At 32.0% G+C, this 23,508-nt stretch overlaps 1 protein-coding gene across 1 annotated transcript; it reads right to left on the bottom strand.

Annotated features, from left to right (window-relative positions):
- Positions 1-1,496: 1,496 nt before the first annotated feature.
- LOC144854582 (uncharacterized) lies at positions 1,497-22,761 on the bottom strand. Its single transcript, XM_078712522.1, has 18 exons — positions 22,254-22,761; positions 16,473-16,817; positions 16,332-16,361; positions 15,422-15,823; positions 14,666-14,831; positions 13,967-14,070; positions 12,218-12,286; positions 11,950-12,086; positions 11,583-11,669; positions 8,626-8,817; positions 8,222-8,464; positions 7,907-8,101; positions 7,594-7,746; positions 4,217-4,522; positions 3,950-4,030; positions 3,663-3,867; positions 3,199-3,348; positions 1,497-2,987 (listed from the first exon to the last, which is right to left on the bottom strand). Exons 1-18 carry the CDS (start codon positions 22,759-22,761, stop codon positions 2,449-2,451), a joined length of 3,912 nt encoding a protein of 1,303 aa, XP_078568648.1. The 3' UTR covers positions 1,497-2,448.
- Between the last annotated feature and the right edge of the window lie 747 nt (positions 22,762-23,508).

The raw sequence follows: 23,508 nt of genomic DNA, 5'->3' as shown, positions 1-23,508 counted from the left end.
CAGTGCAATTATTATAAATTCAATACACAACCCGCAAATAGAAATATGGTTTGTCAACAAACAGTTTGTATTCAACATTTATATAGTATCGCAATTCAATTCTGCTTCTACAAATCTCCAATCTATATTAAATTGCATTTCTTCTAACTGTAGGTCTTTCCTGTACAAACAAGGCCAACAGCCATAAGTCGCGTGCTCTCAGAAAAAAATGAACTTTCAAAAAGTAATGTACTTTAAAACTTTTCTGTACATCAAAACAGTTCAAAAAGTACAGAAAAGCGATAAAACGCATAGTGATACCGGACCGACAGACAGACCGACAGACCGACCGACCGACATAGTGAACTATAGAGTCGCGTCCACGCGACTAAAAACTGCATGTACTGGGAGGGGACTATTGAAAATAGTGAACAATCGTTGATGATAAGGAATAGTGATTTATGGCGCGCCAAGCTGTCATTTATTCAAGCAATAGAGATATCTTAGTTTTAAATAGAGATATCTTAGTTTTAAATAGAGATATTTTAGTTTTAAATCATTATCCTTGTATGCAAACATTTAAGACATTTACCACTAAGAATATACTTATTTTATAAACGTGATGGTTTTTATTATCAATGGGAATTATGACTTGAGTTGTAACCTGCAAAAATAAGGGACTTTTTTCATGTTTATGTGAGTGGGACGTGGTTAATGAACACATTCTCAAATTTGATGTTAGTCGACTTGCGCATGAGCAAATCTCAAAATGACGTCATAGGGTCAGTCGACATAGTGGGCGTGCAAATCAAAGTCTTTATTACATTGCATTGACTCATTTCAACATTCCATTGTACGTTACCTTGAGTGTGGCTCCAACCCGAATGAATTAACAAGTATCTACTGGTTTGTTTGACCTTCCTTGGAAACCATCTTTTTAATTTCTCAAGTTGTTTGTTTGTTAATGTATTCTCTAGTTTAGCCATAAGTACGAACGAACGATGCTATTGCACAAAATGTTGTTCCACCTATAAATCTTCGGTCGATAACAAACAATGCAGTAACGAACAGAAACATAGCATTTTCAGGAGGATTTTAGGATACCATGTTAATTAAAAAATCGTAACTCTTGAACGGAGGATCGTATGAGAACAAACATTACTGTGAAATGTTCTTAAAAGATAATTGGCCTACATCACTGTATGATTGAAAAAATGAGTTTTCACCGTTTAAAATCCATCGAAAAAAAACCACAGTGTATAGGATAAAGGTAAAATCTCAAGTGGGTACTTTTAGTAGGCACGATCATACTCTGGTTACTCCTTTTGATGATTCACCTGCTTGTGTTATAATATAGGAGAAATGTGGACTGGTTTCTTGGCCATGTTTACTCAATATAACAACATTTGAAAATTAGCATTTAAATTCTAATTTATTAAAATGTATCATTCTGTATGGACTAAACTACTATACAATGTATTTTATATAAAATAATATAGAATAGAGTATACATATAAACACAATCACTTTTAATTTGATGAAATCTTCGTAACTAAATCAAACATATACAAGATTAGTAATACAACTATGATACGATGATTCAGTCTGATGCAACTTTAACATAAAAGAGTAAAAAAAAATAGATAATCATAAATAAAAAACTACTATGGTACAATGTTGTAATAATAAAGGAAAAAACGTAGAATCAATTGTGGTCAGTTGTGATTTATATACTTATATTTCTGTAAAAAAAAAAATATATTTTTATATATTACTCTATGGTTAGTCCAGTCATTACATCTATCTCAAAAAGGTGAATTCAGAGTGCTTTAAACATAAAATAACTTTAGTTGCAATCACTACTTTTTCTTTTTAACGTTCTATATTTACTGATTGTTGTATTTTTTGTCTTGGATTTTTTATTCTTGTTTTTAAGTTGTATGCAGGACCATATTGAAAAACAGAAAATTGTGATCTTTTCTTTTCTGAATTATGTTATCCTGCTTAAATATGTTTTAATAAATAAAAAATAAATAAATACCAACTACGAAGCTAATAATTATGGTCCAAACCAAACCTCTACTTTCAGTTATATACAATATTTATAACAACTCGAAAAATATCAATTACCATGGGTATACCCTCAATTTGAACCCCTCTAGCTTTTGATTACGTAGGCCTCTATGTCCAAATGTTCTGCATAGAAGCATATGCATATTATAAAGATATCCCCACTCTTTAAACAGCGAACCGGAGGAGGTTGTTGGAAATTAATAAAATAAGAACCAAACAAGTCAACCACTTGACTTGATAACCATACTGCATTTAGCGAACTATACCGTCATTTTGGTAATACTTTGTATCAATGATCTTCAGTCATCTTATTCTGTTTCAAATGTCTGATAAAGTCAACCACTTGATACTTGATATCGCTGCATTTGCCTAACTAACGTAATTTTGGTAAATACTTCAAATTGGATCTTCTAACATTTCAGCAGCAACAGTCATCTTATTCTCTTTCAAATGTTTGACAAAGGACTGCAATTTATCTTCTCCTAAGATTGCCCTATGTTCAAGATCTAGTATCACAGTCCACTGGTTGTCACGTTGTTTCCTAGAAACATCATTTAGATTGATGAGCATTCTTACATTGTCTTGGGAAAGTATTTTTCCGAAATCTATCAGCTTCTGTCGGTACGTTGTAACAGTTGTTACATGATGGTAGGATTCATCAAACGCGTTCTTGAGATATTTGTTAGCCCCAAGAGCACCTTTGGTACCGGTGACGTTGATGATATCGATAAGAACTTTAAAGTTGGTAGAAGTGAGATGACCTGCACGTTTCAATAAATTAAATAACTCCATGGTGGTGTCGGCCTTCTGAAGATCATTGTAAGGTGTTATCAGATCTTTGCACAACACCTTCAGCATATCAAGTGAACCATCCTGCCCATCATACCAATTCGATACTTGTACCAACATTGTCTGAAATTTCTTCTCGGGTGATTCTGTACAAAAATAATGCATAAGATACACACAATTTATACTTCTGTATGATTTTAAAGGTATTGAGGAGAATTATGATACATTATTTAATTAGTAGTTAGAATAAATAATGATTAATAAGGTATGTTTGTCTTTATACTGTATCCAGTATATAAAAGGGCGGTTTAAAATTTCATCTATGCCTGTTAATGTATAAATACAAAATAAAGTTACCTCCAAATACCATTGACAATGCCACTGATTCTGCCTCTGAATCTGCCTCTGATTCTGGTTCTGAATTTTCCCCTGATTCTGGCTCTGAATCTTTCACTGAATCTGCCTGTGATTCTGTCACTGATCCTAACTCTGAATCTGATACTGACCCTATAGTAAATAATACCATTATTAAATATCAGACCTATCATAGTTATTGAATGAATACTCGGAAACAGAAGGATTAAACTATAAACTGGCAGCAATAATGCAGACAATTGTAAAGATAAGAATAATATGTTAAAATAATTTAAGAAAATGGCATTACGATTTCTTCTGCTTGATAAACATTAGACTAGTATATGTCCGATTAAAGAAAGATAATTGTGTTGTGTATGATGAGGTTGTGGATATTGGCATTGGAATGATAAATAGTGATGATAACAAGTCAGGTGATGACAAATGAGTAAGCATAACAGACTCACCAATAAAAAAAAATCGTTTGATATGAGCAGTATTCATAGCCTTCTTTCTTCCACATGGAACCAATTTATTTTTCAAACACTTGTCAAGATCTATTAAGTGATGATTACTTGGTTCACAAACAGTGCATAACACACGTAGATTGTAGCCAATGCCCTCGTATATGGTGCAGGTAGTTTCCAGTTGCTTCCTCAAGTAACTTAGTACCTATAATATATGGATTTAAATGTTATACAGTATTTAGACATCTATTACGTGATAATTTTATTTAAAAATGTTGATCTTATACCTCCATGCAGACACTTGGTTCTGGTTTACATTTAATTTCACCGCCTTCTGCAGAATGCTCGGTCCATCGTGCTATTTCCAGCTGTGAAGGAAAATATTATTCATTTAAGAAAATTCTCATTATTAACCAACTGATTTTATTCCCTAATACACAATTGAACTGAAGTGTATGGTGTCATATTTTAAATATTTTAAAAAAAATGAATTAATTAAATTAAGTACATTTGTTTATGCCAAAAATGAAAAAAAACAAACAAACAAAAAACACCTTTAAAGCGTATGGTTTTTCCTTTTTATTGCTGATTTTGACAGAACCTAAACTGACAGTGTGATCGCTAAATTTGAAATCACTACGATTCCGGAAAACTTCTGAATCATCACTACCCTTTTCGGTCATAAATTCGAGGAATGCAACAACCAAAGTGTGGTACACAGCGTCCGGAAGAAAATCTGTCGGAGTCAGATAAATAGAAACTGTTTGCTCGTCATCTTTTGAAACGTCTAGACTCTTCCCTTCTTTGTCAACTTTCATCCGACAGGGAACCAGGAATATCCGGTTGCCTTCTTCGATACCCTGTTAATATAAATATAAGTTAATTACAATCTATATATTAATGCTACTAAATTTTTCGCGTAATTTTACGTATCTCCCCCGAAGCCGCTGACTGGCACGTGCTCACATTTGGCAAACTGATGTTTATTGAGTGGCCGCACACGATAGGCTATATCACTTTCGTGAATTTTAAGGACTAGGGCTGGTATTCATGAAAGGGGACTAACTTTAGTCCTGGACTATCTCTGGATTTAGTCCTGGACTAAGGATAGTCCAGGACTAAAGATAGTCCCCTTTCATGAATACCAGCCTAGATGGTTCTCGAATACACAGTAATTTCAGCGTAAAAAAACTGGCGATTTCAAATGTACGTACCGCAGGACTATATATACATTGTCGTTTTCAGAAACGAATAAATAGACACGATGAGTAATGTAGTCAACTAAAACTAGCACTCTGGGAATTAGGCCTACTTCCGAAAGAGAAACTTTTTTAAAACTGTCCCTGTTATAGTCGATTGAAATAGTAAAGTACATGTAACGATACACCACTACGACTTTTATATTTTGTATAATTATTAATTAATACAAACGTTGAGAAGCAACTGTCGGTAATAAAGTTTTTATTTGTATATGTATATTTATATGTGTTTATATATCCAGCAGTAGAGCCTACCCACAGTCACAGTAATAAATGTTATTTGTATATGTGTTTATATATCTAACAGTAACCACATTCACAGTAAGAACATTTCGATTCAAATGGCGACCAAAAATGGTTAATACGTATTTACAATATTGTCAAAGTATTGCAATACTATATCTCAGTTTATTCTCCAAGGGCCCATAAATGTACCTACTTGTGTTAAACCAAGGGCTCATAAATTTACCTACAAACTGGGAGTCTGAGAGATTAGAATGTTCCATTCATCGCAAATCAATAGATTTGTATAAACGTATATTAAATCTATCAAAATAGTATTTTTTAAAGAAAATCGAGCTGTCTTCAACATTATGATACTGTACTCGAGCTGTTCAACCGGTTTTCAGCTATTAAAAACAATTATCGTAGGAGGAGATAGGAAAATGCGAAGTATCCTCGTATTATTGTGTGCAGGTATTTTTCATGAGGACATCCATTAGACAGTGTATACCACGATCGGAAAACACCCCTATTTGGGGCAAATCGTTGAACCTAAATTCGTTTTAATTGTCAATAACTAATTATCTAACTAAATTTAATTAGTAAACAGGGTTACATCAGGTGGTTAAAATCAGTACCGAGATTCTAACCAACTTTATATACCATCGAGCGGTAAGTACAAAACTGTATTCTTGATCATGTTTCTCGCTCCTGCTGCCAAGCCAAATATAGGATTAAGCACCCTGGCCTTTTACCATTTTTCACCAAATGCAGTGCTAACAATAGGCTGGGTTATGTTTCTTAATAATTACTTTTACTACTATTCCTAAGCTGCTAATAGGCAATAGCTAAATTCGGCCCAGGTGTGGCGGGACGATTCGGCCCACCTTTAGGCCGATATAATGTCTGACCAAGAGAGAGGATTCTAATTACATTAGCTCCCGGTAGGATTTTATGATATGAAATATTGCACATTATGCTAACATTATGTTTTGCATTACGTTTTATGTAATTTATTTTCAAGAGATGTAGGCCTAAAAGTAGGTACAAACAAGAAGGATGAAGTTGCAATTATATATACTTTCTAATTAGGCCTGCATCACCAGAAAACATACATTGTTGTTCATCTTAAAGACAAACCACCAAACATTCTACCACCACAAATAAAGACATCCAACTGAACAACAGGATACTGCAAAAACATTCAACCAGATTCAAGAAATAATATTAACATACTTTGGAAGCTTTTACAAAACATGACAATTTACCAGACGACTATAAAATGCAGGATTATGTCCTATACCAAACATGAGGACGGAAAATAACTGACATAATAATATTAATAAAACAAAAATAATAAACGTCTATTTTTTTATTTACACAAACAAAACAAGAACAAAGATACAGATGTATTACAAATTATTATATTAACAAAAAAAAATTGCAAAATACACTTCAATACTTCACATCTTAATTCTATAACTTACTATTTCATATGTTATCATTAAAATGTTTTAATCTACCGACTGATTAACAGACTTCAACGTGCATGTCCCTCTCATGCACGTTGTCACTTTCCGAGGCGCACTCCAGATTAATATTCACACAGCACAAAGTCCCATCCAGTATTGCTTTCATTTTGTAGCTTACAGTATTTCAAAGAAAAGAAATACTTCGTGTATAACAAAATCAATGGCCGTAAATAGTTCCGAATTTTATTCTTGACAATTTGTTTGTTTGGTTTTTTTAATAATTTGTCAGGGGCCGGGAAGAGTGCGCTTTAATTATACTTAATCATGCCATGCGAATTACTATTAATGCAGAAAAGACGGGTTACTACTGCTAGACCACAATTTAATTACAAAAGTGCAAATAGGTAACAAATCTGCCACACACACAAACAAAATTGAAAAATATCAAAACCATTGAAATTCAAATAAATGTAAGTAAATAAAAATGAACACACACAAACAAAACGATTCCAAATCATTTGATATAATAATTGTTGAACAGAAAGCAACTTAACAATTCGTGTTTCCGCAGCAATGTGTTTTTCATTCGATTTATGTCCACTTTTTTTTATTGTATTTATATATGTATCAAATAATGAATACACCACGAGAAACACCAATGTTATACTTTCGTTATATATTAGTGTTTGCGCGCATCATAAATTCACAGAGCACAATTTTTCTTTAGCGTCTTTTATTTCGTCAAGTGAAGGGATAGTGTATAACAAAATTTTATTCTTGATACAATTTGTTTTTATTTTAATAATTTTGTCAAAGTACTTTTATCAAAGTGCGCTTTTATTATACTTGTATATATAACCACATATTAAGGCAGACAAATACCGTGCGGAGCTCGGGTTACTGCTAGTAGTAAATAAATATTAGTATATAAATACTAGTGTCTAGTATAATCATTAGAGTATACGCTTATGTGCCTACCTTTGTCTTCTCAAAAAGCAAACGAAACACTTTCATCAGTTCTACAAAGACATCAAAGAGACCTTCATCTTCGTTTTGCCACAAATAACGTAGTAACTTCTCCTCAAGAACTCCTTCAGTGTTAAACTTTTCCCATAGCATCCACATTTGCTTCTGAGTACAAATAAAAAATGGTTTTATTTTAAATATGACAAATATTGTAAAATTTATATAAAACTATGATGATATTGCCTGTGAGTGATGATTATTGTACTATATAGTTCTTTACGTATTATGTTATATCAATCTAAGATTATACAATACATTTACCTACCGCTGTAATAGTTGGTGTAACTACTGTGATCACTTTTGTCACAATTTGAATCATCCAGTGAATATTTGTTATCACAATGTTTCTTAATTTCTCATTCGAATTAGAATACATAATTATTCCAGTGTCATTCAGATACGTTATGGCATGGGTAAGCACATCTTTGGAAATTCCGCATTCAGTACCAATCTCACAAACCTAATAAAGAATTGAAATTTGTAACAGTATTATACTAAATGAACTGACTTAACCTATAAACAAAACAGTACTAGTAGAAAAATACATTATGATATTCATTGAGCAAATTCAAACACTTACCCGGTTTAAGGTAATGCACAAATTCGTTTTTCCAATTACTTGCAACCTTTCTTGTAAATCAACCCACCTTATTGGCACTTCCCTCACCATTTCCTTCATGTATCTAGCAACGTTTAGCTTAAGTTTTTCAATACCTTCATGTGACTTTACAGTGTTATCCACCATGTACATTTCATGATCTACATGCTCAGCATATGGCATTCCTTTCATTGAATCAAACATCTGCATGAACATCTTCTCTGCCTGTATTAGTAAATTTATATAAATACACTATTTATAAAAACTTTACAAATATTTTAATTTTTTTTCTCTCACATGTAGTGTACATTTCTCTCCGCTATGTTGTATTGCTTAGGATGTTCAAACATCAGTGACTGAAATGTAAACTATGGCTAAAGTATTACCTGTAAACATTTTTCTGATTTAGTCCCTGGCAATCTGTCCATATGAGTGGCAACCAAGCTTATAGGAGGTGACTCTATGTTCTGTCCACCAATAAAAATGGGGTTTCCTGGACCAAGACGTGATACGGTATGTTCATAAATGGACCTTATCCAGAACAAATTCATGTCCAAATTAGTTATTCCTAGTGAATCCTAAAATCAAAATGAAATTGAATTGCAGTATATAAAGTATAGAAATTAAATCTACTAGAGGGTAAGCTCGCTCCGCTCCTCCACCTCTAGAAAGTGTAGACGATGGTTCTTGGAATGATAATGACTCGGGTAAAAAGGTTTTAGAAGGACGTTCTCCTTGTACGTTTTCTGTCGGTTACCATTATTGAAAATGCCTGACATTCGTAAAACTAAACCTATCACAGTGTCTTAAATGATTAATAACATTTTAAAGTATAGTGTTTATTGTTTGGTAGGGCCCTTATAGGACGGAGGAGGGGAGGCGGAGTTAATTTGAGGGAGGTGCTTATTCGAGGGATATGTTTAATTTTTTAGTTTTAATAATATGATAACATTTATAATCAAATGAAATCCTCTAATAGATATGAAAAGTGGTAAAAAAGAATTGTAATTGCAGTAGTTTAAGCTACTTTTCTAAATAGCGCCCTCTGGTCTGTTATCAAACGCTCGAGCTATCCAGCATGGTAGATTTAATCGATTAAAGATGTATTGTCCCTTTGACTAATTCCAAAAAAATAAAAAAGTAAATATTTCGAAAAAAAATAGGTCATTTTGAAGTATCATAATAGTTATTAACTTTCACCAAAAATTAGTTTAAAAAAAGGATTTAACTGAAATACAGACCGTTTTTTTGTTTAAAAAATAACTTTGACTTTCAGTCAAAATTTTTGATCAAACCCGCTTGTTTGGCTACTCTGTATGCATAATCATAAAACTTCCTCGCGATCTGTGTGAAAACACCTTCTCAACCGTGACGAGTTGTAAACAATCCTAATTAGCATCATGCATAATGCATACTCGTGGTTTGAAATCTTTGTTTACTTTCGGTCCCGACGATTTTCCAGAAGAAATGTAATCAAATTTAATTTACCTGAATTACGTAAACTTGTTGTTTTTGGCTCGAATTTTCGACTTAAAGTGAATGACTTTAATATTACTTTGATATGGCCAATTTAAATTTAGAATATTTTGACCTTCATTTGTGTGTGCTTCAAGGGACAATACATCTTTAAAGTTGTTTGAGATGTTATAAAGTTTGAAATAGCAATTTGTATAATTGTAACTAAATTTAGGTTTGTACATGAACACCTTTATGATCAGAATATATTAGTGATACTGCAGAATTATGTAATTTGACTCTAAAGATCATGTAATAGTTATTAATAATAGTTTACTAATATCAGTAGAGGTAAGCTTAGATATTTTAGTGAGCCATGTCGTCTAGCGAATGCTCGCCGTTGAGATTTGCATGTATGATGAGGAGACTGCGGTCGTCATAGCAACGCTCGAGTATCAGAAAATAGACCGATTGTTATGTATTTGTTGTTTGTTCAATTTAGACTTAATTACTGATTTTAAATAACGTTAAACAATAGCATGATAGATAATTATTAAACAATCGTTTGTAGAGCATTTTATTTATTTGTTAATTTAGATACTGTACTGTAACAGACTCATAACAATGATAACAAGAACAGCAGCACTTTGAGAGGCAACCAAGGTAGATTTAGATCTTGAGATTTAAAAAAAAAATCTAATTATTTTATAACCACTTTATGTGATTGGTGTTTAGTTACAACATAGATAATAGTTATATCACAATGTTACCACAAGTTATTGCATGATGCTATCAATAGAGATATTATAATTATACTTATGAATGTTTCACTGTTGTAGTTTTCACAGGTTTTAGGTTACAACTAAAGGTAAAGATTTAAAGATTTGATGAAAATAAACAAAGAAACCTTTAAAGACAACCAAAACTGGTATGCGAACTCTTGTTGTTCACTTTATTTTGAATGCTGCTTCAAGAATAACAAATGCTTGGTAAATTGTAGATAACAGTGCGATGAATTATACTACAAATAGTATAATTGTGTTATTATAAATGTGGATGGACGTTTATTAGATAGTTGGGTTGGGGAGGGGGATTATTATTAAGTGATGTTTTATTGGAGAGGCGTTTATTCAAATAAATACCATCCTAAAAATTAATACATTATTTAATTTAAACATCTTTTGAAACTAACTTCCGCGATAGAGTGGGCCGTTTCGGCCCAAGAAAGAAGACATTACGGCTTGCAACATGGGCAGACATCCCGGTCCTAACGGGACACAGTCTACAGTTATTCCTGCCAGCTTACTCAATAAAACTCGGCCATCGGGATTTCACTCAATTTTAAACAAAATGTCTTATCATCAAATCTCCCTATGTAATTTTATAGTACTATTCCCCACAATATGTTCCGATGCTTTATGGCGTATATTTAATTTGATCTTTATTAATTTGCAGTATAATTTTTATTTTTTAACTACTGTACCTTCACACGCGGGGTCCGTTCCTAAAATAAACAAAAAACTAAAATGGATAGCCACTAACGGCCAACTTAGTTGAAGCCAGGTAGTTGCAAGGTAAACTCGTGAACGCATCATGAACCCGGGAATTACTTTTACCGCGTAGAATTGAAATTGAGTTGAAAATCTACCGTTGAAATCATAAATTTTGTTAAAAAACTCGTTATAATATCTTCCTAAGATAGAAATATGGAACAATATCGTAATAGTGAAAACTAATGTTATCAAATTTACATTTCACAGATCAGGTAGGTATCCAAGGCAGAGATTTGTACCGAAGTTTTTCCATTGTACTCGCCTATGTCAGAATTAACCATAATTTATATATAGATACAATCCATCAAAATGTTCTAGTGATAACTTCCACTTACTATTGAATTACGTGGATATGCTGGTTCATCCAAATTGTCCAACACATTAAATGCAACACAATAAGATACTGTGTTTGTGAGGAAAAACTAAAAAATACAAAAGGTTACAACAAAAGGAGCAATTAATAAAATCCATTTAATGTAATTACCCATAATAGATTATGCATGTACAGTAATGTTAAATAACAATATTGAATCGATGACTTTGTCTTTTCAGACCTAATTCTGTCTATCCTCAGCACCATACAATCAAATTAAAAAGAGCCTACAAGAATGTTGATAATATGTTTGAAAACTTAGCTAACATTCAATAGGTAATTATCTTAGTCATAATGATAATGAAGATAATAAAAGCAAAAAAAAATACCCTGTGCGTTATGTAGTACTCTAGTTGGCCAGCGTAGTCCCATATACTAGTTATGTCACTCACATCTACCTTCCTTATTGTTACACGTTTATGCATAAGCTTCGCAAATTTAGCGAACATGCTGGTATCATTGTTTTCTAAAACAAATTTACAAAAATAATAATTGAATAATAATAGTATATCAATGATCAATAAATCATTTATAAATCAACTCATTGTTATGAATCCATATGTTGGAAAATCTTAAAATGTTTTAGTCTGTGCCTACCTTTCTCTAATTTCTTACTAACATTCTCTGCTAACGCATGTGCACGAGTTTTCTTGGATAGCTCAACATCTGTACAAAGCAAGAAATAGGTAAATAAAGGTTAAATTTAAATGGATATTGATAAGTAATGTGGGATGAACAATTACTTGTGATATTCAGTGTCTAAATGATCTTGCACCATTTACACTCACCAGAAATTCATGACACTTTTAATTTCTAAACTAGATTTGAACTCGTCGTTTGAGTTCGGGTTATCTGCGCAAACGCAACATGCACCACATATGTTAACATATCAACGGCGACAATTATTATGCCATCCTATGACATGAATGCAATATATTTACAGTGCTGAATTGTACCTATTTTGTGTCATAAAGCATAATAGTATTTTCGGAATACACTGTATATTTTTTATACAGTGTAGCGTAGTTGATACGAAACCCATATTTTAATCCAATTTTTAACATGATAATGTCATCAAAATGAAGCACGTAGATAGCAATTTTGGAAGGAAATTATCCAACCACATGTTGACGTGTTGAAGAAATTTGGATACGTAGATTATGGATGCACTTTTAAGTGTCATGAACTATGACACAAAATACGGCGACGTTTCATTCAACTGGCCATATGATGACGTCACAACATCAGATGCGCAAAATGTGTACATGAATTCGTATCTAAAATTCAACAGCTTCCAGAAAACATTTTAATCATGAGTATCACTTTTCATTCTGAGGAGCTATAACATATTGAAATTTATTGGAATGGTGAAAATAAGTGACTAAAGCTATTCACGCTTTTGCACATGATGACGTCATAGGCCTACTAATTTTAAAAACGGTAAATCATGCAAAAGATAATTGATTGACCTAGATAATATCAAAATATGGGGGAAATTGAATACGGATGATAAGCTATGACGAAAGGGACAAAAATCCTATATTTTATATTCGAGTGGCCATACGATGACATCATAATGTCTGGTTAGCCATATTGATGCATGATCCGATATCTACAACTTATCAACTTCCATAATATGTAATAAAAATAAACTTCACCCTGTAGTTTAGAATCTATGACTGTTTACTTAAAATGCCAAGTGCGGATAACCAACAATTCGATTAACACATTCGTTTTCTGTAGATAGTTGGTATAATATATAATTTGTGTACTTTGTGAATGTAAATTATTTTTTGTAATTATTTAAGGGAGGATAGATATATTTAAATTAAGGTGACAGTAGTAGTAAAGTTTGCTTTTCTGAACAGCCCACTCTAGGCTGTTCGTCACATTTTTAGCTAGTCAGGTCAACATAGCAGATTTGATTCAGGTTTGTACATCTATGATCAGAAAACATCAATGATATTTCTATATTATATAATTTAATGAGGTTGTATAAATGATAGTTTAATTATTTATAGGTAGCTTAGACATTATTAGTGAGCCATGCAACAACTTCCCGTGAATACCTTTCAATGTAATAATATGTAATGGGAAGACTGTGATTGGCAAGAGACTTGATCACTGATGTAAAGTATTTTGTGAAATGAGATATTTTACTATATTGTAACATGCTTTTAAGGAATTACTTATGCTTGATGTTTGTCAACAACTGCATGCCATGGATAATATTTATATCGTACAAATGTGATATTATACTCATGTTTGTCACATAGTAGTCCCATTTCTGAGGAAAGGGCCTAAAAAATGGTGCATTTGTATGTTCTCTTTTTTTACTCATCTAACCATCTACATCTTTCATCTTCTTCCACTTGCTACTATCCTTCCCTCTTGCTTGGAACACTGTGGTTGTAACTATACCATCTGTTGCTAGTTCTTGGGAATCTAATCTATTTTAATAATATATAGAAACAATAATGTTTATAGAAAAAACATATTTTTAAATTATTATAAAACAATCAATAGTAAAAACCTGAAATTTTACAATTACAAAAGGTAATCATTAGCTACATAAAAGTTTAATGTGGTAGAACTGTATAAAGAAGTTTGTTTCTAAATGTGTTCAACGTAAAACAAAATTAATTAAAAATAATATGAAATTTTTTTCGCACAATTTAAAAAAAAAGGAAAATGGCAACATGAATAAGATTTGACATGGATTTAGAAAAGAAACCTTAAAAACGGATTCCCCTAAAAATGAAACTTAAGGCTCTTTTCTATTGAGTAGATGTTTTATTCTTGCCAGCAGAAATTGGTTTTCAATGACAAAAAAGAATTATAAAAACCCCCAATTGATTCTTCTTCTTGATCGCCAAGACCTGTTGTTCAACCATAGAGCAATTTTTAGCTGCAGCTCAATCTCAATTTTAAATAAATTAAAATTTAAATTGGTTTGTGATTTATTAAAGAATAACACATGTGTTTTTTTAAAGTTTAAAGATGATACATTATTATACATACACACATATAGATTTTATTTGTTACCTTTCTCTAACCATAGCCTTTACACAACTAGTCTTGCCAGTACCTTCTTTCCCAAGAAACATACATCTTGAATTCACAACTGCAATTTTACCATTTTTAAGCTCATCTTTGTATATTTCAATAGCATATTTACCCTTGGAATATATTTGTGCTGGAACTAATAATTCTAATATAAATAACAAATAAACATAAATCATATAATAAGGAACATTTACAATTTATTACTACATGAATATTATCAGAGGACAGTTTTATGTCGCAAAGGTTTCTGTTTTACAATTAATATTCTATTTCATGTCACAGTAAACATATTTTAATTTGCATATATCAGCTAATTTGCATAAGTTCCCGTACTTGCGCTTTATAATATTTCTAAAATTCCACAAATCAACCCCTTTTATACATATTTAGAGCATTTAAATTATGTAAAGACTAAAAGTAACACATTCAAAATGGAAATTACAAAACGATTTAAAATTAGGTGTAAGAAAACTATTTTAAGCCAAATACAAGCGGGTAATTTAGTTAGCCTAGACTATGCTGTATAACATTTACAGCCTATTCAAACCTATGGTTTTGTATCGTATGTGGTGTCTAACTCTGTAGGCATGAACAATAAATCAGTTTTTTTCTTATATCTTTAAATTTATATCTTTAAATGTATAAACAAATACTTTCTGATTTTTATTTTTATATTTAAATTAGACCAATAAAAAAAAGATGGAAAAGGTTTAATGCAAAATATGATTATCTTACCAAACACTTCTAGTTTTCTCAGCGCATTCATGTAATCATGTTCATGAATTTTAATTTCAACCAGTTTTTGTTCCTTCTGGTATTCATCTGTTATTAATATCGGTGCTAAACCTTTTTGCAGCGTTTTATTGCAATACATTTCCCATAGCTCTTCCAATGCTTCAGAGTCATATGACACCAAATGCAACACTATACTTCCAGTTTTTACTTTCTGAAATTGTATGTGCCTTTCTTCAAAATAAGCAGTAAGAGCTTTCATTACTTTATGAACATCATCAACATCTGTTGTGCTCCACTCATTCTGTTTTCCCGTTAATTTAAAAAGGAGTTCCAGTGCATGTGGTCGCTGGCTGTCTTGGACTGATGAAGACTTTTTCTGAAGAGTTAGAACTAATTGCTTACCTTCAATGCAAAACAAAAATGCTTTTAAAAAGAATAATTATTACCAATTTTATTTAACAGTTTAAGTTTAAAAAGTAGGATTTTCTTATTGTCATAGTTCATCACATTAAAAAGAGCGTGCATTTAGCTTCTACGTGCCCGAATTTCTTCAAAATGTTATACGTTGTTGCTCAGACAATTATCAATACAATACATACATATTCAGGTCAGTAATTTCTTCTATTTAACACTGTATATTATGTAAATACTGTAATTACTATCTGACACACAATTCAGCACTGTAAACATATTTACTAGGTCATAGGATGGCATAATCAATTTCCTGCGTTAATATTTTAACTTATGCACCTTGCATTGGTGATGAGTTCAAATTTAGTTATTTTTAAATGCACTTCTAAATAGAACTAATTTTTTGGAATTAATTGTTAATTTTGTATGAAAACCATATACAGTAGGAGTAAATAAATTCTTTAAATAAAAAGAACAAATTAAAATATACAGTAATTACTTTCCTGTTCAGTGTTTGATGAAGGATCATCTGTAAAAATAAATTCATTGAAAAAATATTTAATTTAAATATATCTTAATGCTTCTTTCTAAAAACATTATGTTATTATATTTATATAAAAAAATGCAATGACAATTTTACCTTTATTTTTTAGTTCTTCTAAAGTCTCTTTGACTTGATTTAAGTTGATATCGATCTGCCAATCATCCAAAAACTGTTGACGATCTATAGGTAATAAAACATCTGCTAAACCCATGATTATCGTGTTATCCAGACCCATTATAGCTAGTTCTCTTAAAGCAGCTCTATCGTTTGTACTCAAATGAAAACACAGTGATGCTTTTGGATCGTTGATTCCCAATCCAACGCATTTTACGGATGCTGGTATACTTGGGCTCAATGTGTCATGTTTCACGATAGATTTCAAAGGTCCATTAAGTAAATCAAGATCAGTCTCGGACTTGATAGTGGCAGGAACAATTGCTCCTTTAGAAGACAAAAATATTTTGTAATAGGAATACATAGTTTGGGCCCTTTGCGATCTGGTCATTTGCAACCTGGCCTGAAGCTACCCGGCCATTGTTACCTACAGTATACACCAAACATTTTGACAACCGGCTTGTTGGCACCTGGTTTTCGGTCTGATCACATTTGTTACCATCCAGCCAATTACCACAAGGCAAGGTCTGCAGACCATTTGCCACCCAGAAAATTGTGCTGAATCTATGCAAACTTGATTTGTTTTTACTTCACCCAACTTTATTTCACGTTAAATAAAGTATGATATGCAAATGAGCAATTTTTTAAAATATGCTACTTGATCCTGATCTCCTTTTTTATGAGTAAATAGATACAGACACAATGTGAAAAACCTTATTTGCATATAATATTTGCAATAATTAATCACTACTTATTATATCATACAGTATCATTTATTTCGCCATCAAAAATCAACAAGAAGACAAAAGCAAATCAACGAGATAGGATTACCTAAATGTTATAACAAAAACAACATTCAATATAGGCTATCCACAAAAAAATACCAAAAAAAATATTTAGAGATACTTAAAAAGGAGTAAAATTGCATTTAATATAGTTAGGAATAAGGTTGAGAGTGTCGCCCTATACAAATTAAACGTATGTTTAGACAACATGAAATATATAACTTTGAATAATACTCCCGTTTTTACCATCTACTGGAAATGTAGTATACATATGTCTACGCCAAACATCTTTATAAACGTGGACTAGGCGGCAATGAATGGAGAATTTTAGGGTATTGCTAAACTGCGCAAACTGCGCAAACACTGCGCAAACAACAAAAAAAGCTGCGCAAACCTCCTTCAAAAAAATTATTATTGATTAGAACACAACTATAACTATATAGGGAGACAATTTATGAGAAAAAAAATTTGAAATTCCTTTAAGTTTGCCTTTTTTTGGGTGAAAAACTTCAATTTTTGGGAAAATTACTGATTTCACAGCGCAAACAACAAAAAAAGCTGCGCAAACCTCCTTTAAATCAATTACTATTGATTAAAACACAACTAGACCTATATAGGGAGACAATTTATGGGGAAAAAAATTTGAAATTCCTTTAAGATTGCCTTTTTTTGGGTGAAAAACTTCAATTTTTGGGAAAATTACTGATTTCACAGCGCAAACAACAAAAAAAGCTGCGCAAACCTCCTTTAAATCAATTAATATTGATTAAAACACAACTAGACCTATATAGGGAGACAATTTATGGGGAAAAACATTTGAAATTCCTTTAAGATTGCCTTTTTTGGGGTGAAAAACTTCAATTTTTGGGAAAATTACTGATTTCACAGCGCAAACAACAAAAAAAGCTGCGCAAACCTCCTTTAAATCAATTAGTATTGATTAAAACACAACTAGACCTATATAGGGAGACAATTTATGGGGAAAAAAATTTGAAATTCCTTTAAGTTTGCCTTTTTTGGGTGAAAAACTTCAATTTTTGGGAAAATTACTGATTTCACAGCGCAAACAACAAAAAAAGCTGCGCAAACCTCCTTTAAATCAATTAATATTGATTAAAACACAACTAGACCTATATAGGGAGACAATTTATGGGGAAAAAAAATTGAAATTCCTTTAAGTTTGCCTTTTTTGGGTGAAAAACTTCAATTTTTGGGAAAATTACTGATTTCACAGCGCAAACAACAAAAAAAGCTGCGCAAACCTCCTTTAAATCAATTAATATTGATTAAAACACAACTAGACCTATATAGGGAGACAATTTATGGGGAAAACAATTTGAAATTCCTTTAAGTTTGCCTTTTTTGGGTGAAAAACTTCAATTTTTGGGAAAATTACTGATTTCACAGCGCAAACAACAAAAAAAGCTGCGCAAACCTCCTTTAAATCAATTAATATTGATTAAAACACAACTAGACCTATATAGGGAGACAATTTATGGGGAAAAACATTTGAAATTCCTTTAAGATTGCCTTTTTTGGGGTGAAAAACTTCAATTTTTGGGAAAATTACTGATTTCACAGCGCAAACAACAAAAAAAGCTGCGCAAACCTCCTTTAAATCAATTAATATTGATTAAAACACAACTAGACCTATATAGGGAGACAATTTATGGGGGAAAAAATTTGAAATTCCTTTAAGTTTGCCTTTTTTGGGTGAAAAACTTCAATTTTTGGGAAAATTACTGATTTCACAGCGCAAACAACAAAAAAAGCTGCGCAAACCTCCTTTAAATCAATTAATATTGATTAAAACACAACTAGACCTATATAGGGAGACAATTTATGGGGAAAAAAATTTGAAATTCCTTTAAGTTTGCCTTTTTTGGGTGAAAAACTTCAATTTTTGGAAAAATTACTGATTTCACAGCGCAAACCCCAAAAAAAAGCTGCGCAAACTTCCTTCAAACCAATTAATATTTATTAGAACACAACTAGAACTATATAGGGAGACATTTTATGGGTAACAAAAATTGAAATTGTTATAAGTTTGCCTTTTTTTTGGGGAAAAACTTTAATTTTTTGGTAAAATTACAGATTTTACAGATTTAAAGGTTTGCGCAAACCCCCAAAAAAGCTGCGCAAACCTCCTTCAAATCAATTAATATTGATTAGATAACTAGAACTATATAGGGAGACAATTTATGGAAAAACAATATTGAAATTGCTGTAAGTTTGCCTTTTTGGGGGGCAAAAACTTTAATTTTTTGGGAAAATTACAGATTTCATAGCGCAAACCCCAAATAAAGCTGCACAAACCTCCTTCAAACCAATTAATATTTATTAGAACACAACTAGAACTATATAGGGAGACAATTTATGGGGAAAACATTTGAAATTCCTTTAAGTTTACCTTTTTTTTTGGTTAAAAACTTCAATTTTTGGGAAAATTACTGATTACAGCAATTTCAATTTTTTTTCCCCATAAAATGTCTCCCTATATAGTTCTAGTTGTGTTCTAATAAATATTAATTGGTTTGAAGGAGGTTTGCGCAGCTTTTTTTGGGGGTTTGCGCTGTGAAATCAGTAATTTTCCCAAAAATTGAAGTTTTTCACCCAAAAAAAGGCAAACTTAAAGGAATTTCAAATTGTTTTCCCCATAAATTGTCTCCCTATATAGTTCTAGTTGTGTTCTATCAATATTAATTGTTTTAAAGGAGGTTTGCGCAGCTTTTTTTGTTGTTTGCGCTGTGAAATCAGTAATTTTCCCAAAAATTGAAGTTTTTCACCCAATAAAAGGCAAACTTAAAGGAATTTCAAATTGTTTTCCCCATAAATTGTCTCCCTATATAGTTCTAGTTGTGTTCTATCAATATTAATTGTTTTAAAGGAGGTTTGCGCAGCTTTTTTTGTTGTTTGCGCTGTGAAATCAGTAATTTTCCCAAAAATTGAAGTTTTTCACCCAATAAAAGGCAAACTTAAAGGAATTTCAAATTTTTTCCCCATAAATTGTCTCCCTATATAGGTCTAGTTGTGTTCTAATAAATATTAATTGGTTTGAAGGAGGTTTGCGCAGCTTTTTTTGGGGGTTTGCGCTGTGAAATCAGTAATTTCCCCGAAAATTGAAATTTTTCACCCAAAAAAAAGGCAAACTTAAAGGAATTTCAAATTTTTTTTCCCCATAAATTGTCTCCCTATATAGGTCTAGTTGTGTTTTAATCAATATTAATTGATTTAAAGGAGGTTTGCGCAGCTTTTTTTGTTGTTTGCGCTGTGAAATCAGTAATTTTCCCAAAAATTGAAGTTTTCACCCAAAAAAAGGCAAACTTAAAGGAATTTCAAATTTGTTTTCTCATAAATTGTCTCCCTATATAGTTATAGTTGTGTTCTAATCAATAATAATTTTTTTGAAGGAGGTTTGCGCAGCTTTTTTTGTTGTTTGCGCAGTGTTTGCGCAGTTTGCGCAGTGTTTGCGCAGTTTGCGCAGTTTAGCAATACCCGAATTTTAAGGAACCGTGTACAGAGAACTATCGTGAGAGCTAAAACACATTTTAATAACGAAATAATTAAATGCTTAAATGTAACAACCTTGCTAATGGCATCTGACTGCAAGAAATGTATGCAATGTAAAAAAGAAACCGGCATTAACTTTTCCTTATGATTTTCATCAGGATTCTGTAACTACGACAAACGATCATTTTGTCCCTCTGCCGCACTAACTTTCCTGCTTTCATACCTGCACCATGTCCTGTGAGATCTTTACAGTTTAGGTACTCACATTAATTTAAATAAACTGAATGCCGGAAAATCTAGCCAATCTGATGATCTGTCGATTAAGCTTGTTAAGGAGTAAATGAGCTCACTCTAGGCCTTGCTAATGTATTTAAAGCTGTTTGAAGAGAGTTTTTGCAATTGACCAACAAATAAAATTTCACAGACACCGATATTGCGAGATTTTTTTAAGGTTTCTATTGTCAGATGGATCACTGATGAGATGACGAATATGTTAAATACTAAACAATATGGATGTCAGAAAGGCCCTTCTACAACACATATATTATCGACGTAATTAAGAGTATTAAGGATTTTGAAAGTAGTAAATCATTTGCCAATATTATATGCAATTGATTTCACAAAAATCTTAGATTGTTTCGATCACAGTTTTGTTATTAATAAATTGATTAATTATTTCCATCGTCTACAGCTTTTTGAGTAACCGCATGCTGAACACATAATATAAACAGTGTGTATCTGCATAATAAAGAAATCACTTGCGGTGTTCACAAGGGGCCTAAACTCGACCAATTATATTTCTTGTCCTTGATTGAAATGTTGATGACCTCACACCCTGGGTAAAACAATGAACATTGGTAAACACCAGGCTATACTTGTACAACCTGGTCTAAATCTAATAAATGAATAGTGGTCAGTAAACAAAATCCCTAAAGCATCCAAATTCAATGTGATGAGAAATCATTTACTTTTAAGTGATGTCTTTCCACCTTATTAAGAGAGCTTTATCGTGAGTAAATTGTCTGTAGTAAGGTTTAAATAAACTTTAATACAAAGAGTATTACAACAAACAAACTACTACTTCAAGACTTAACTTCTTACTCATCTGAACGTCCCCATGAAATTGTTAATGTTATGGAATAAGTTTGGCTTACACTGGATAATTATAAAATAAATAAAAACACAAAAGTTTGAATTATTTTCATCATTTTATATAAAAATATATATAATAAACCTTTGCCAATATTAGTGAAAACAATCGATAACATAACACACTATGGAAGGCACACTTCAAGTTCAGATTTCTTTTTTAAAGAATTAAAAAATATTCTAAAATTGATAACTGTACAGTTATAATTGGTTGATGAAAATCTACTCATCATATCAATATACTACAACAATAAATTAATAAGAAGACAATCTAAAAAAAGCTTAAGAGAGTTTGAGCATGAGGCTCTTATATACATACCTCTATCTAGCAATATGTTCTTTGCACGATTTCCAAGGCGTTCAGCAAATCTTTTTATTTTGTCTGATGTATCAGCTAACTCTTCGTCAATCTCTAGGCGAAGCACTACGTCCCAAATATTTGAGAATTTGAAGTCTTTTAGTTTATAGAAAGAAATAATTTTCTTGAATGCTTGGTGGTCAACTTGTTTCAACGCCTTAAATAGTTTTATCCTATATGATGACAACTGCTGATAATGGACATTATTTTCACCATAGTCTTTACTATACTGAATTACAAGATCTACGGCATTTTTCAATTGTGAAATTTCGGCAATATCAAAAAGTAGTTTAACATTAGTTGGAGTGATACCACCTCTGTCTTCTAGTGAATTCAATAGATCAATTGCATTTTGGTCTGGTTTGGTGATGTCTATTAAATCTAAATGACCGAACAACCAGAATCTCAGCCATAGATATTTCTCACCCTGATAGAGGTTGCTGAGATCGTCTTTCAAAGTTGATAACATGTTTGGTCATCTAGTCTGCAAATATTAAATAATTAATTTCATGTTACAAGAAACTGATATCAGAGTAAAAAAAATGTTAAGTGGGTGGGGTGTGGGGGTTGCATGTGCCAGATAATGTGTTTTCATAGAAGTTTCTTGCTTTTATAATGCGAAACAAAAAAATCCAAATAGTTTTTTTCTGTCGCTAAACATTTATCAGTTTATGAAAGTATTAAACGTTGAATGTGTGGCTGATCTCACCCCTCCCCTCTCTCCCGCTGTAATGGAAATCCAGGGTTGTAAAATTGTATTAAACTATAACTGTGGAGTAGCTTTGCGTCAAGGAGTTGAGTAATTGGTCAGATGTTTTGCCCTACTCTGACGTAATTTGCACTTCATACTAAGTACATTTGAGAATACGAAAACTTTCACAAGTAATTCTCGGGTGGGACTCGAACCCACGACCTCCAAATCAGCCTGGCGTTTATACCTTGCGCTGATGGCTAGTGGTTAGATTCGAGCCAAGTAAGCAGAGGGTACTTCACCAACAGGGTTGTAATTGTATCAAACTATTGTGGAGTAGCTTTGCGTCAAGGAGTTGAGTAATTGGTCAGATGATTTGCCCTACTCTGACGAAATGTTCACTTCATACTATATTTACAAAGCTATCAGTAATATACTTTTATTGTATCCAATATTTGTATATTGTATATAAGTATTATTAAACAATATCATTTTAGATCTATTCTAAAGATTTCTTCAGACAAG

The sequence above is a fragment of the Antedon bifida genome, chromosome 10 (genome assembly GCF_963402885.1).
Source record: "Antedon bifida chromosome 10, ecAntBifi1.1, whole genome shotgun sequence".
NCBI lineage: Eukaryota > Metazoa > Echinodermata > Crinoidea > Comatulida > Antedonidae > Antedon > Antedon bifida.
This window is presented reverse-complemented; position numbering and strand designations above follow the sequence as displayed.